At 41.8% G+C, this 16,300-nt stretch overlaps 1 protein-coding gene and 1 non-coding gene across 2 annotated transcripts; both read right to left on the bottom strand.

Moving 5' to 3' along the window:
* Positions 1 to 1,229: 1,229 nt before the first annotated feature.
* On the bottom strand, positions 1,230 to 16,036 carry EIF4G2 (eukaryotic translation initiation factor 4 gamma 2). The gene is made up of 23 exons (XM_070426993.1): positions 16,028 to 16,036; positions 12,171 to 12,302; positions 10,780 to 10,844; positions 10,383 to 10,448; positions 9,754 to 9,894; positions 9,198 to 9,300; positions 8,244 to 8,375; positions 8,088 to 8,154; positions 7,846 to 7,997; positions 7,434 to 7,544; positions 7,156 to 7,239; positions 6,965 to 7,063; positions 6,608 to 6,749; positions 6,355 to 6,515; positions 5,876 to 5,989; positions 5,190 to 5,315; positions 4,956 to 5,060; positions 4,635 to 4,850; positions 4,292 to 4,550; positions 3,816 to 4,020; positions 3,493 to 3,704; positions 3,285 to 3,406; positions 1,230 to 2,057 (listed from the first exon to the last, which is right to left on the bottom strand). The coding sequence occupies exons 1-23, from the start codon at positions 16,034 to 16,036 to the stop codon at positions 1,992 to 1,994; spliced, it is 2,889 nt and encodes a 962-aa protein (XP_070283094.1). The 3' UTR covers positions 1,230 to 1,991.
* LOC139019172 (small nucleolar RNA SNORD97) lies at positions 5,686 to 5,826 on the bottom strand. The gene has a single exon (XR_011473057.1). It is a non-coding gene; the product is annotated as a small nucleolar RNA SNORD97 (small nucleolar RNA).
* Positions 16,037 to 16,300: the final 264 nt, after the last annotated feature.

The following is a 16,300-nucleotide window of genomic DNA, read 5'->3' as shown; positions in this document are numbered from 1 at the left end:
GGGAATGATTTACTTTCCAATTCTGCCTACAGAATGAAAACTACTGAACATAGCCCTGGTTATTGATCTTGAGAAAGCTCCGGTGTATTTGAGCGCAGCCTGTTTGAGAATGGAAAAGGAACTGGCAAAATGAAGACAACTCTCTCAAAGGGGTAGTAAAAGATGTGGAATCTTATTTTTAAGGTAAGTCACTGCATAACTGTGTGCTGATACTAAAGGCATTATTCATACAAGGTGCATGCTGAATACATCCAAATGTTCCATAGTATGGTAGGTTATACAATACTGTTTGGATTAAGATGGATTATTCAAGGGATCATCAGTATGAGTTTTTTTTTTTTTGTTTAAAGTATTACATGTCCCCTCCCCCACCACCATTGTCCTCTCCCAGCCTGCCCCCACACTTCCCAGACCCACCCCCAACTCATTCTGTTGAGTTGTTCTTGAAGCATGGGAGTGGTATGTGAAAGCCCGACTTCTATAACCAATGACAACTACACATTAGGCCTAAGACTTCCTTTGGTCCAGTTCCCTAGCTGAATTAGAGGAATTCTGGCTGTAAACTGAAGCAAAGACCTACTATACACATTTACCAGGCTAACTCCAATGTCCCCATTTAAGGGGAAGGTTGGGCAGAAGGCCAGGAATAATGCAATTTATAGCTCATTAATTCCACAGCCCAGCAGTCAGCTTCCTAAGTTCTCTTTATCTAAAGTGGTCTGCAGGGAGGTCAGTTCCATTCCTGGTTGGGGCACATGCCCTGGTTATGAACTCAATCCCTAAGTAAGGGGCTTGCAGGAGGCAATGACTCATCATTCACTAATGTTTCTAGAACTCTCCCTCTAAAATCAAAACATTTAAAAAAAATTCATCTGCATGTCTCTACTTAGCCTTAATTTCATTGTACTCAGGATATCCACCAAAAGCTCTAAGTCTATTATGAATGTTAGAATGTCAGTGAAGAGGCCTGCCAAAATAGTAAGGGCAAGCTTCTCTGACTCAAATAGGACACAAACATTGGTTCTACTCACCGCCGAAGTTTGTTGCTATGTACTTATTATGAGACTTATGATCTCAGCACTGCCTTTGGTTACAGGAATTGTTTATATATTATTTCCAATAACCTGACCTGAGAAGTTGTCTCATCATGGAAAGGTAGAGTAGTAAGAATTTAAAGTTCCCAAACTTTGAAGTTGGTGGATGATAACTTAAAGTCACACACAACTATATCAAGTATCACAATGTTTATTGATAGATACAAGTATATAAAATCAGGGCATGAACATGACTTGATAAATTAAGTAGACTTAATTTCAATACTATAATAAGAGGGACCAATTCAAATTCTCACCATTTGTTTCACACCCACAAAAACCACTTCAAGGGCATTAACGATCTCTCAAAACTGATCAGTTTTGTGCAAGTAAACCATGTTTCTTTTTAAAAAGACTTGTGCACTTGCCCAGGCTCAAGGATATTAAAATCTAGCATGTAAAGCCCATTACTAGAGGTAGAAATACAGGCAATATACTATTACGGCAACAACCATCAATTACAGTTAAGAATTTTTCTGTAACAACCAAATGGATAATCAAATATTGCAACAACTCAAGTATTACTGAGCAAAGTGCATTTCTACAGTATTCAGTGTTGCTATTCAGTTTTCTAACTTAAAACAGCCTATGATAACTGGCAGCAAAGAAGATCCTTGCAATAGACTGCCTTCTGCTTGCGAACTTATGATGTAAGTATTGCATGCTGCTAATATACTATCTAAACATTAAAGATACTCCTAAAATATTTGATGGTAGACTATGATTAAGACATTACACTACAAAAAAACCTTATGCAGAAGAAAATCCTAACTGACGTGCTTCTGCTTTAAATAGTGAAAACATTACAGCGGAATGAATTTTCGCAGTGGTTAGGTCAAATGCAGTTACATCATAGCAACAGTATGTTTTGCACAATTTAAGGCTTTGGCTGGTTCTTTAGTCAGCTTCTTCCTCTGATTCTTCTTCTTCAGCAGTTTCTAGCCAGGTTAGCCACTGATTCACCTGTAAATTAATTTGTAACATAAAAAAATAGGTAGTACTGACGGAAAAACTCAAAACAGAAGCTTTGAAGACCGAATTAGCACCCACCCAAGGACAGCAGTTTTATGTTTACCTTTTATAATTGTTTCCAGGACATAAAGCAAATATACTATTTATATATTAACTTTCAAGTTATTTTTTAAAGTATTCATTATTTAGATTTTGGATATCATACAAGCCAGCAGTCCCAAATGGTGGTCAGCAGACCACTGGTGTCCATGAGGTTTGAAAAGTTGGTGACCACCGATATAAACTATTTATGGTAAGTTAGCTCAGATGTCATTTTTTGACACCACTCGTTATATATTTCAGGATCCTTTTAGGAGACAGGAGACAGATGCTCGTTCCAAACCTACATCTGTTAAAGCTATACTGTGAAGGAGAGGGGGGAAAAGAAGATTCCTAGCCCTGGTTGGTGTAGCTCAGTTGGTGTGTCCTCCTATACACCCAAAGGTTGCAGGTTTGCTTCCAGGCCAGGGCACATGCCTGGGCTATGGGTTCGATGCCCAGCCAGCTTGTGTGTGTGAGGCAACTGACTGATGTTTCTTTCTCCCTTCCCCTCTCTTAAAAAATGTCAGTAAGATTCCTAAATAAATGTCTAGCACCCCAAAATTGCGGGATCAGTCTCTCCAAGGACAGAGCTAAGTGTAAATGCTGCAAGGGTGATTGATCCTCATAGAGCCTTAGGAGTACAGATAAGATACTGTAGACCAGTTTCTCAAGGCCTGGTCCCCTGGAACACTAGTCTAACAATCACCTGGATTGTGTACCACAGACCTATGAAGTCAGAATCTCTGTATCTGGCCTGGAACCTGCTGTCATTTAGAATCCCCTAGAACCAGAATTCTACTCAGTCAGACTGAAAATCAAGCTATGAGAAAAAACAATCTCCTTTTAATGGCATTAAAAGAAGGCTTAAACCCACCTTGCAATCTCACCCAGCCTTTAAGTGGCTTTACTTAAAATAAAATTAGCCACTTCTAACCTAACATTTTACACAAAGGACTGAAGCCTTTTACTTCATAGCTTTACCTCATTTTGCTGAAGCTAACTACCTACTCTACCACAGCATGACAGCGCGGAATGTCATGACTATTTTGCTTGTATTTCAGTTTTAAAGACTTGTCATTACAGTAAGACCAAGTAAACTGGAAAAAGCAGACCAAATTTCTCCAGCATAACATTTACCTGGAACAAAGCCTTGCCTTTCCCCGGAAACTCTTGGGTTATATCTTCTTTCCAAGCCAAGAAAGCTTCTTCTTCAATAATTTCCATGTCATAGAAGTGAACAAAAAAGCGGAGTAACATGCCTAAAAACAAAATGTCATCTCATTATTTAATGTGCTGTTTAAAAGTCGCCCCCTACCGGCCCCTTTTCTGAGGCTGGTCCTCTCACCTTTTGGGAAGTTGCTGTTGTAGCAGTGCACCTGAAGAGCATAGAGGGCACTGACTTGTAGATCAACATGATCGTGAAGGAATTTCTGCATCACTGGCTTGAAAGAAAGCAGCAGTTGTTTTTCCTGCTCTAACTGCTCTTTGGAAGGAGCAGAGGAAGAATCTGTTTCATCACTGGGTGGGTTTACTTCACTAGAAATATACTGTAAGAAGCTACAGAGAAAAAGATCTTATTAGAACCCAAAAGTAAATTTTCTAACTAAAAACAGACAATTCTTAATCCCTTACCCTACAGACGTTTTATAGGCGGAAACATTTTCTTACCTAGTCATTAAGATGTTCACAAATCCTTTATCTACATGAAGTTTTGGGGAGATGTTATCTTTAATCCACTTATATATGGTTTGAGGGGATGGATCCAACTTTATTTGCTTCAATAGTTCCTTCTCCAATTTGAGAAGTGGGAATAAGAAACTCAGTCCCTTTCCTTCCAAAATCTCCAACATGCGATCCTTATTTTGATCAATTTCTGAAAAGACAATTTTCCAAATGTACAAGATTCATGAAAAAGAATAAAGAGCTAACCCAGCAAAGAAAACTCTTGACATGTGAAGCAAATTAAAGTAGTTAAAAATCATGACTTTTTAATAAAGTGAAATCTACTTGTGTGAGGTAATGCTTATTATCTGGGCAGGACAGACACACCATCTGACCTACACAACTCCATTCAAGGTACTAAGGAATCTAGACTTAGCATAAAAAACAAGAACAAAACAAAAAACTCCCCATCATTCTCTTACCTGGGAGCATTTTCTGCATATTGACCTTGCTTTGTTGAAAAAGTTCTGTTAACCACTCTCGATCTTGTAATTTAGCTAGTTGCTGAAGACAAAGTAAGAAGAGAGGAAAATGGGTGCCACTTTCCAGTGGTTGAGCTAGTTCTGAAATGCTCACCAGCTCTGAAATGATGGCACGAGCTGCAAACTGTGCTAAATATGATTTCACCAAGGGGATGTCAACCTCCAGTTTGGGGCACTGGTCCAATACATTCAGGAAAGCCTTAAAAGGAATATGTAACAGTCAGTTTATCCGTTCTTAAATTTGAATGGAAAGAGTCCTCACAGAATCAGAAAAGTATTCTACCTGCATGAAGTTGTCACTTGTGGCTATGCCTTCCTGTTTGAGTAAACTGATCAAAGAACTTGCTTTTTCTTTATCTTCATCACTTCTGTCTAGCGACAGGATGATAACTTTGCTTAACATCTCAGGAAGAAAGTGTTTAGGAGCCCTCATTTCTCTTACACCATTGACAGCTTCATTCGAATTTCCGCTATTCAGATATTCAGTCACAACAGTTTCCTGAAAAGAACACAATCCAAATGTCTTCAGTGCTTTTTCTAAAAAACAAAAAAATCAAACCAAATATACTTCATGATCTAGACTATGAGATTATCTGAAACTTACAGTTAGTTTAAGTAGTTCTTCCTTTGAGGGTGGAGGCTTTTTACTGGTCTTGGCGGGCTTTTCCTGGATAAGTGGTGGATTAGTTTTGAGACCAAGCTGAGGTGTCTAAAAAACAACATAATAGGTGTGAATGTTTTAATAAGAAATTAAAAAATAAACTTGTGAATTTAGAGGGGAATACACTAAGAAAATCTTTAGACATCTTCAGAAAGTATGAAGTAGAAGTTGCTATACCTGTCCCAGAGGTGGTGTTTGAGTGCGTGGTGGTTGTGCACTAGGAGGGATCATAGTTATTTGGGGCTGAAGCTTTGGCACTTGATTTTTATTCATTAGGAACGACTGAGCAGGCCTCAGGCTAATCTAGAATTGAAAACAAATCAAAACAGATACCCAAGTTAACAACATGCAGTTGGTAAGATACCAAATGCAACATTCCAAAATCCTAGGGCAGGAATGCAAATTTCACCAATAACTAAAAAGGTACTCTTTGTTAACAGGTTTAATTTCTGTCTAGAACCCTGAAGATCCAATTCATAGGAGAATCAGATACTATTAATTCTTACACTTATATCAGAATTCTCCTAGGACTGGCATCACTAAAATAACAAGAAAATGTAATTAGAGTTTAGGAAATATCTTGTTTTAATGTTAAGTCATTCTAGTTAGAGGGAAATCACAATCAAAATCTTGACAACCATTTTCCTTGTTCTCACTAAACACTTTAAGAAACTTGCCCTCATATCTCATAATCTTCGCTCATAGGACGCTGGACATATAAAGATAGAAAAAGTAGTACAGAAAAAGGAAGAAAGAAGATGAAGAATTCCAGCATTTAAGTCCTCTAACGCGTCTTTTTGTAATCATCGGGCAATTTCTGAATTGACAAACTGTGGTATATCAAGTAACATAGGCAAATGTACCTCATCTGCATTAAGCTGTCCTTTCTTAGAAAACCGAGGTGGCATATCCTTCGACTGTCCTTGCAGCTGGGATAAGAGTCCCTGACTCTGGTTATGGTAGAGCTGGCTTAGCCCCTATTTCAGAAAGGGAGAAAGAAAGTCTAGATAAAAAGGGGTCCACAAATTATGGTAATAAAGTACCAAAGGGATGAGCCAAGCCATAAGGAAAGCTTAACTGAATTTGCCCAGAGAAAGTAAAAGATGAAACAGGGAAGAATATAAATCTAACCCTAACAGGAAATAAAGTGATGTGATTTTACTAATACTTTACTAATCTTAAGGACAAGTATTTCACCCAGTTTAAAACAACTGCCACAGATGTAAATTTGGTTTAGAAAAACACACATGACCCTAAAGTATTAGCACTTTTTAAAAAGCAAAACTAAATCACATTACAGGGTTTAATACTTTTTGCTTAAACATTCTTAAGTTTTTCTTACCTGGCTTTTCATAAACTTGCCTCCCATCTCTCCAAACTGCGATTGTGTGGGAGGCATGATGTGTCCCCCATGGCCATTGAAGAGCTGGTTTGGGCGATGACGCCCCATGGTGGGTGAAAATCTATCCTGGATAACTCCTGGACCAGTACCAATTCCACTGCCTTGAAATACATACATGGGACATCATTTTACAATTCTATTTTGTTATACTGATTTTTAAATTTAACCAAACCACTCTTTTGTTCAAAATCACCTGGCATTTGTCCAAACATATCAGCAAGTCCTCCAAGTGGGTCCCTATCCATTTTCATCCTGGGTGGCATGAACGGTCCCTCCAGAAAGAAGTCACTTCTCATCCCTTGAGCCATAGGAGCTGGAATAAACACTCCTAGATCCTTTAGAAATAAAGTGAATAGAATACTTGTTTTGGACACTTACATAAAACTAAAATTCTTATTTTGGGGGAAAGCAGAAAAATTATAGACTATCAGGGTACTATTTATAAAAATTTCTGAGCTCCACCAGTAAGATGAGATAGTCTCAAACAAGTTTTAAGAGGGCTCTTTGGTCATAATCTTAAAGCCCACCTGATAAAAGAAAAAAATCTTACCTTTACTGCATCTTGACGGATTTGATTGATCGTCTTTGGTCCATTGTCAAGAAAAGCCTTGCGAGGAACCCAATGGTGTTCTCGCAACTCTACGGTATCCTTTAATTTAAAAATAGTTTTAATAAATTTCATTTTAATATTCTAAACAGAAAAAGTGAGCTCATCAACATAATTAAAGAAACCAGTTTTACCTGCAGCAGGAAACGAATCCTTGCTGGCAATTCCTTACTTAACATCAAGGAGCACATTCGGGCAAAGTACTGATCCATTAAGGACTAATAAAGTAAAATGAAAAAAATCGTTAAAAGAAAGTGTTATGGCAAATGTATACTACTGAAGGCTTTTAAGACTTCCAGATTCTAATCAAGGTTAATGATTAAATATGGCAATCCCCTTTATCATAAAAAGTCATCTGATTTTAATGAAATCAAGATAAACTACTCATATTATTTGTTAGTAACACACATACCTTGGCTCGTTCATGGTCTAATCTAGGTCCCACTGTCCTCATTATCTGACAGAGGCACTCCAAATCCTCTCCCATATCTTTGAGTTGGACTCTCTTCTTCTTTTCCAAAAGCTACCAAAAGAAATGACCGATATGTTGACAAAAATCATGTTTATGTAGTACTTTCCCTTATGTTTGCATTGACTCAGAGTTCCTATCGTATCTAACGATACGATACTGTGAAGGAATCCCATCAGTTTTACCCCTACCTTATTGCACTGCATACTTACTTCCATGTTCAGAACATTCAAGTTTTGCTGGTCATCTAAAATAATTAGTCGACCAACATTCTCAGATGGCAGAAACAATTATAATTGACTCATTTCCCCCAAATAATTGTGATTATCTAAGCCTAATTCTTAATCATACTTACTGTTTTGATGCACTTATGAAGGATAGATTCATGAATAAGATCAAGCTTTCCAAGTTCTCCAATGAATTTGATGTTCCCCAACATCTTGATCTTAGCAATGGCTCTCTGTTCCTCCTCCTCGGGGAGAAGGGGATTTTCACGCTTATCATAGACTGGAAAAAATAAAAAAGAATTCAAGTCAACATTCAGAATTAAGTTGAAAATGTACAGTACACTACTTAATAGCAAATATAAATCCTCACCATCAACATTTCTGGTTCGATTTTCAAATTCATCTTGTAATTTGGAGATTAGGAGGCGTCTGAATGTCTATTAAAAACAAGACATTTGGAAAGTTTTATTAATGAAATCTTTCAAATCAACTTTAAAAAATAGGCAAAGGAAGCACTACCACTTACTGTGCTTTGCTTCTGTCCTGGTTGACCCTCTGCTGCTGGGCCATCAAAGTTTGGTGCATCCTCTGCCAATCGCAGACATAGCTGAGCATACAATGAGCTATACTTTGGCTCTTCTAAGGCTTTGTCCACAATCTACAGGAAATGTCATTTTAAAAATACTAAATATGACAACTTAATCCTTCCTTTATAATGTAATGATTCGTTGCACTCTTAATCTTCTCAAATTTCTTACTGATAAATTCTCCATGCCTCACTTATAATTTAGGAATAAAAAAACCCCCTTTTTGTAAGGTTTACAGTATAAACTGAATTAGACAATGCAAGTAAAGTGCTTAGGAAAACACAAGTATTTAACTGTTAGCTATTATAGTATACACTGAGTGGCCAGATTATTATGACCACCCCATCAGTACAATGAAGTGAATTAGTTACGCAAATAATAATAATAATAAAACCTTGAGAGTATTTGCTTAGGAAGTTTTCAATATTCAGCATTTTTGGAAGTGTCAATGAAGTACTGGTGGGGTGGTCATAATAACCTGGCCACTCAGTGTATTAAAGCCCAGTTATACAGATCTCATACTTGTCACTGCCGCCCCTCCCTCCACCCCCCATGCCTAGTATGCTGAATATCAAAACTGTAAACAGACACTGGAATGTTCTATCACTATCACGCAAATTCACCCAAGATCAAAACTGGCTGAAAAACAAACCAAAAAAACCCCAAATAGGCCTGTTTACAATAAGCCCATTAACTTTCCATGCAACAATAGTATGAACAATTAAAAAACCACTTTTTAAGTTTGATGCCATTAAGTTAGTGGGTTTTAAAAAAATCACCATTATTAAAAAACACATTTACCTAGCTCATTCCTCAGAGTTCTCAGCAATAATACAAGTGTGAAAAAGCCCAAGATTGGTTTAATATTTTCCTTACCCTTTCAGTTAACTTACCAGCAGTATGACCCCTTTAAGGATGAGTTTAGACTCTACACCCACATTGAGGAGCTCAAGGCATAGCTTGTCAAACTTTTCAGGAGTAAGCTTATTTAGTATGCTGGGGAAAAAGGAATCACACTTAAGTGTCAGCTAACACACAAAGAATTACTAACTTGAAAAACAGTTTTTAAATTATGTTCATTTTTTCTTCTATCGTCTCCCTTTAATATCAAGACATTTCTTTGTACCCATCTAACCAAACAGACTTTTAAAAAACCCTGTCACTGTAATTTAGATAATATCTGTACCTGATTGGGGGTCTCCAGCTGTCTGACAGATCTTTCACTCGTCCTCAAAAACCAGAGAACAAGAGCCCCCCTATTATCAAGGCCAGATGCAGGAGCTAAGACCTGTTCTGTGCACTTCACTGGGTTATACACCAGACATGGGCAATGTCAGCACAACAGGCTGAAAGCAACTCTAAGCCCCCAAATACTGATGGTGCTGCTCTTTAAGATAGAACCATCCACACCGGCATTTGTTAAAAGACCAAGTAGACCTATAAACTTACCCTCTTACTTTCCTGAAGATTGCATCATGTCGTTCTTTTTCATTTGCGGAGTTGTTTGCTGCGGAGTTGTCATCTCGTCTAGTGCTTCGTGCAGGAATCCATTTCTGAGCGTTTTGCCCTGGGGTTTTCCCCAGGAACTCGCTGATAAAAATATATTTATAATTGAAATTAAGACAATTTAAAATGTAGCACCCAAACACATATATCAACTGTCATACTGATCACAAATCCTTCTAAATGAAACAAATTTCAGTTTAGGGTTTCTCAATTTCCCTTACAACTAAAAAACTCAATCAGTGGTTCTCAAACAAGTATGCATCTGAATCGCCTTATGGGCTTTTGTTAGAACAGGTTGCTGGGCCCACTCGTTTCTGCTGCAGTGGGTCGGGGCAGGGCCCGAGGTTTACATGTCTAAGAGACTCCCAGGTGCTGCCAATGCTGCCCCACCCTGGGAACCAACATTTTCTAAGTCTCATGACCATGTTACATGTATAATCTAAATTTAGGTTCTTTTGCAGAAATCATTAGGTTGGGATTCCTGATGTCTAATGCTGTAATTATTTTGTTATGCATGACAAAGATTATTAATACAATTTGTTATTTGTAAAACTCATTGTTTTTACGTTTACCTGTTGCCAGCAGTCTTGGGATAGTGCTGAGGTGCACCCCTACTTCCTCCTCCGCCCGAAGAAGCACTAATTAAAAGAAAAACATTTTAAAAAACTAGGCCCCAATTATGCTTCATTCAGAGGGAGAAAGGATCTCTTTAATTATTCTGTATTTTAGAAAATTACACCACAGATGAAGACTGAACTTGCGCCAAATGAAAAGCCAAACGATCGATTACATTTATTTTCACATGGCAATTAACAGAAGATAATGAACATTTAAGGACTTCAAAGAAAAACGAACAAGACACATTATAAATTAAATGTACAGCACATTTATTCAGAATTATTTAGTGCGGCGATTCTTTTGGTTTTGGGACTGGTCTTTAACAACTGCCCAGAATAAAGCTACACACACCTGAAACGAGAAGCACCCCCTTCTGCGATCGCACTCTCCACTTTGGCGGCTTGACAATGAAGAATCTTCAAAAGAATAATATTAATGGATGGGGTGGGGAGGGATGGGGGTGGGAGAAATGAAAAACCTAGAATGAGAAAGAGTACAAAATTAGACGCTGCTCACACACAATCTGCAGCCCGCCTTCAATCATCATTCACTCCGGACCCTGGCCCGCAGTCGATGGAACTTTCCCTGCACTGCAGATCCCAGACTCGAAAATGGGCAGTAAAATTTAGTTGTTTAGCCAACTGGAAATTCCCTTGTGTTCAAGGATGCAAAGAGCCTTCGCATACATATAAAAACATCCCAGCTGTAAGAGACTCTTTGAGAAAAAGCCATTCTCCCTCCTGTAACACTGAGCACTGAGATCAGCAATAGAAAATCTAACCATCAACCGGGCACTTTATGTGGGAAAGGCCCCGAGAGCTGATGCCAACGACCCGCCCAAGCCTGGAGCAGGGACAGCCGACCGCCGGCGGTTCCCTGTCCCCACAGCTCACTCCTCCGCGGGGGGCACCGGGGAGGCGCCCAGAGGGGAGCGCAGCGCGGCTCCAACAGGCGGAGGCCAGGCCGCAACATGGCAGCGGGGCCTCCGCCCGCTCCTCCCTTCCTGGGAACAAAGAGCGCCGGGTCCTCCCCGCCGGCTGGAGGCGGGGAAGCGTTTCCGCCGGGCGCCCGGCGAAGCGGCCGGCGAGGGGAGGCCGGCGGCGCCCGGCTCTTTGTTCTCCGTGGGCAGGCGGCCTCCTTCTCCCCCGCCGCCCCCCACGGGCCCCCACGGCCCGTCAGTCCCCAGGGGCCGACCCCCGCCTCCATTCCCTCCCCAACCGGCAAAGGAGACACCCTCGTTTTCTTCTGTCTCCGGCTCAGGAGGGGCCGCCGGGGACGCCTCGCCTCCCCCCACCCCCCCAAGAAGGACCCCCGGCGCTCCGGGCCGGCCTCGGGGATTTACACACCTCCCCGCCGGGAGGCCGGTCTGCGGGACTCCTGCGCCTCGGCTGGTCCCGCGCCAACGGCTGGGCCCCCCCGTGGCCCGCCTCCTCCCCGCTGCGGCGCGTGCGGCCCCTCCACGCTCTCCCGTCGGAACGCACCCGCGCCGCGGCCCGCCCGGACCTCAGCCCCGCAGCCGCCAGGGCGGCGCGGGCCGCAGGGGTTGCCGTCTTCTACTCGGTCGACAACGCGAAGGGAGAACAAAGGCGAAGAATTCCCAGGGCCTCGAAGCGCGGAGGACACGCTATTCAAGGCCGCCCCGCCCGATGCCCGCGGCCGCCATTTTGTGCCGCTGGAGAAGAAGCGGCCTGGGCGCGGCGGCCATTTTAGAGCGCTCCTCGCGGCGGCGGCGCGGCACTCACCTTCACCCAGAACTCAGCAGCCGCCACTGCAGCTGCCGCCTCAGGATCCGGTCGTCGGGGACGGGGAAGGGGGGGAAGGGGAACGGAAAACAAAAAAGGGGGAGGGAAGGGGGAGGAAGGAGTCGGGACCGGCTAGAAGCGCTCAGCTCAAAGGAGTCTCCGCTACGGCCACCACCCGGGACTCGCGGCCGCCTCCATAGAGCTCCGACTCACCGCTGGCGCCGAGGCGTGTCCGGAGCCCCACTTATCACTCTGGGGCGGCGAACCCGCCGGGGCCGCCCCGAATGGCTCCGGCGCCACCCAATCAGCAGCCGGGCTGCCGCCCGCCGCCAATCCGCGCAGGACGCGGGAGGAGCCGCCGGCAAGCTCGGTTGCGGCGCAGCCCGCCGCAGTGCGCAAAGCCGTATTCGCGAAGGCTGCGCGCCCGCCGGCGGCGTAGGGCTGCGGGCACGGCCGGCGTGCGTCAAGTCGGGGCGCCCTCGGCGTCGGCGTCGGCGTGGCCGGCTCCTCTGCCTCGTCTTTGTTCCCGGCCCCACGCTGCGGTGCCACCGCCCTCCTCCCCTCTCCTCTCGTCCCCCCGGAGTGTGTGTGGCGGGGGAAGCTCGCCCTTCTGCCCGCCCCGACTCCTGCCCGGAGCTGTCGGAGCCTGGTTTTCTCGGCGCCTCCACGGAGCCGGGAGTGCCCCTCGAGCCGGCTTCCCGGACGGGCCCGTAGGACGAGGCCTAGCGCCCGGACTCGCTAGGTCTCCGGGGCTCCGCTCCGGCTGCCTTAGGGCGGGGGAGCGGGAAGTGGGGTTCAGGCGCCGGACGGTGCACCCCAGCGCGTCAAGAAAGCTTATTCCGCGCCCTAATTATCCACCCCCCGCAGAGTGAACGAGAAAGGGTGGTGGTGGTGGTGGTGCGGGGGACGAGGGGGGTTATTGTCTGCCTTAACGCCTCACACAAAAACAGCGTTCCCCAAGGAATGTGCGGCCGGTGGCCCTGGGCAGCACCCAGCACATGCAGGCCAATTTGGGAGAAGTGTTTGCGGAGTGCAGGCGCCGAGGGTTTTAATTGCTAGCGCTTGGGGTTTTTTGTTGGTTTTCGGTTTTGTTTGTTTGTTTGTTTTTAAAGCATGTTGAAGATTGCATTTCCATTTTATGTAAGGTCCACCCTAACAAATAGGATTAGGCTTTTCAAAGCCGACAGGGTGAACTGTTTCTACTTCTCAGGTAGTATTTTCCAGGAGAGGTGCAGTAAAATGAAGTTACCTCGTTTGCGACATTTCGGCTATCCAAAAAAGGGAGTCATGTTTTCAAATACTAAACAACCAACAGAACTTTCCCCATCTGCATTTTGGATGTACAGTTCTTGATAAATGTGTAATCAAAAGAAAGTGTGTGTGTGTGAACACGCATGCCTTTTAAAGAGAGCGTTCGATAAAGGGCGGGATTGTCAAACACCCAGACTTATATTTGACTGTCAAACAGCTCTTGGGGTTGAAAGCACCTAATCCTTAATAGTTTCAAGAGAGTTGCACTTTTTCCTGGGACTTTTTTTTTTTTTTTTTTTTTTTTTTTTTTTTAAATATTTTATTGATTTTTTACAGAGAAGAAAGGAGAGGGATAGAGAGTCAGAAACATCAACGAGAGAGATTGATCAGCTGCCTCCTGCACGCCCCCCACTGGGGATGTGCCCGCAACCAGGGTACATGCCCTTGACCGGAATCGAACCCGGGACCCTTGAGTCCGCAGGCCTACGCTCTATCCACTGAGCCAAACCGGTTTGGCTTCCTGGGACTTTTAAACCTGATCACAGGACTCCTACCTCGGCTGCGGTGTAATTCTGAAAGTTTGAAACACAATTCCATTATCTTTAGATCTTTGCCATGTACTAAACTGATCATTCCCCCTCATTATATTACCACAATTATTGCTATTAAGTCAACGTCACTGAACTTTATCTTCAACAACTGGAAAAGATTCTCACTCTTGGAGTTACATGTAAAAAAAAAGGCTTTTTTGAGGAAAAGGCGTAAGTTGTGTTTCAAATACAAAAGGTTTCACTTTATAACTTCAGGACCCTTCTAGCTTCAAAATAACAATATTTATAATTTTTGTAGGGTTTTACATATACTTTCATATATGTAATCTTTATTTTTGCATAGCTCCTTTACATTATTCATGACTAATAATAAATTAATCTGATAAAATAGTGTTCAAAAACACTATTCTAGTCTAGACTTCAAAGAGATACCTAGGGGCCTGAAATTCCTATGGATATTTAAGTTTAGCTGAGCAGCAACGGCCTCATCTATGTGTGTTTTCCTTATTTCATTATCGTTAAACCTCACTTAGCTCTTCTATGTTACCAAGCCCTATAACTTGGATGGTCTTTTAATAGAGGAACTTGAAACAATTTTGATATATTTCCATCACATCATGGATATATGAAAATTCAAGTCATTGTCTGGAGTTTAGATTTTAGTGTCTAGAAAATAGAATTTGAAATACACCCACTTCAATCTGCTAGGTTTAACACTTCCATTTTATGTCGTTTTTTCTAAGATTGAAAACCTCTTAGAGTCCTGACTTGTTAGCTGTCATATTTTTGTATTATTTTAACTAATCATGTTAAATGCTAGTTAATATATATATATAGCTCCTGGAGCATCTGCTATCCTCTCTGAACTTAAGGATTCCCTAATCATACATCTCCAGCCCAGATCTCTCACTAACTTCAATTCTGAATTTCCAATAGCCTATTCTTGATCTGAGATGCAAACTTGCAGCCTTATTTACTTTGGGCCACACAGTAATTTTAAACATTTGAATTAGTTGACATTCAAATTTTAGGAGATTTTACATACAAATCCAGATTTCCATCTTTCATGAACAATCTTAAAATATGGCAATAAGGGGCTTGAAATTCCAATGGATATTCAAGTATAGCTGAGTAGCAACGGCCTTATCTAGATGTTTTTCCTTATTCCACTATAACAGTGGTTCTCAACCTTCTGGCCCTTTAAATACAGTTCCTCATGTTGTGACCCAACCATAAAATTATTTTCGTTGCTACTTCATAACTGTAATGTTTGCTACTGTTATGAATCATAATGTAAATATCTGATATGCAGGATGGTCTTAGGCGACCCCTGTGAAAGGGTCGTTTGACCGCCAAAGGGGTCTCGACCCACAGGTTGAGAACCGCTGCACTATAGTTAAATCTCACTTGGCTCACTCATTTATGTTCCAGTCTGACCTCTATAGCCATTTCACTCTTTTGAATTATTTGTTCAAATTCAAAAGATTCAGTATGTAACTGATCATCTTCCTATTATAAGGAAAAGGAGTCAGACTAGTTAAATATCTTCTCTACCACTTACTATGTAGCTTTTATGTAATTGCTCTCTTCTTAGTTCCTGGATCTGTAAAATAGGAATAACTGTTTATAGAGTTGTTATAAGCATTAAATGAGATAATGTATGTAACGCACATAGCACAGTCCCTGACATAGTAATTACATGTCAATTACTATATTATCAATAATATTGATTAATTACCTATTTCACAATTACTTTAGTTTTGCTAAGTATCCCACTACTCTTCTGTACTAGAAACTTGACTCTACATTTTCTGTTTCTTTTGATCAGGTTTAATATTCAATAAGTTACTGAGTTCTGATATTTCCCTCTAAATAAACTTCTTCCTACATTCATCTGTCCCACAACATTATTGCATACATACTAATCTAGACCTTAGTATAAAATGTTCTCCTGGATTATTGAAAAATTCCAGTTAAGTCTCCTATAGTCTTTTCCCTCTACTCTGGATACTCATATTAGTCTTCCTTAAAACACTTCCCCCAACCCCAACATACCATTGCCATGTTTAAGATCTTAGTGCTTCATTATTTTCTACTATTTTCAAGATTGGGTTTATCTCAATCTTGGCTACACAGTAAAATCACCTGGGGACCTTTTAAAATTCTCAGTGCTCAGGCTGCATCCAAGACCAAGTAAATTTGAATCTCTGAGAGTGGGATCCAGACATCAACAGCTTTTAAAGCTTGTGATTCCAATGTGCAGTCAAGGTTTGAGAACCACTATAGCTGGTCAGAATATTGTAGAAAATGATAACATTTACAGCTGGG

Source organism: Myotis yumanensis, unplaced genomic scaffold (assembly GCF_028538775.1).
Source record: "Myotis yumanensis isolate MYYU_CA2020_CCGP unplaced genomic scaffold, mMyoYum1.0.hap1 SCAF_10, whole genome shotgun sequence".
Lineage (NCBI taxonomy): Eukaryota > Metazoa > Chordata > Mammalia > Chiroptera > Vespertilionidae > Myotis > Myotis yumanensis.
The sequence above is the reverse complement of the archived record's forward strand: the minus strand, read 5'-3'. Positions and strand labels throughout refer to the sequence as shown.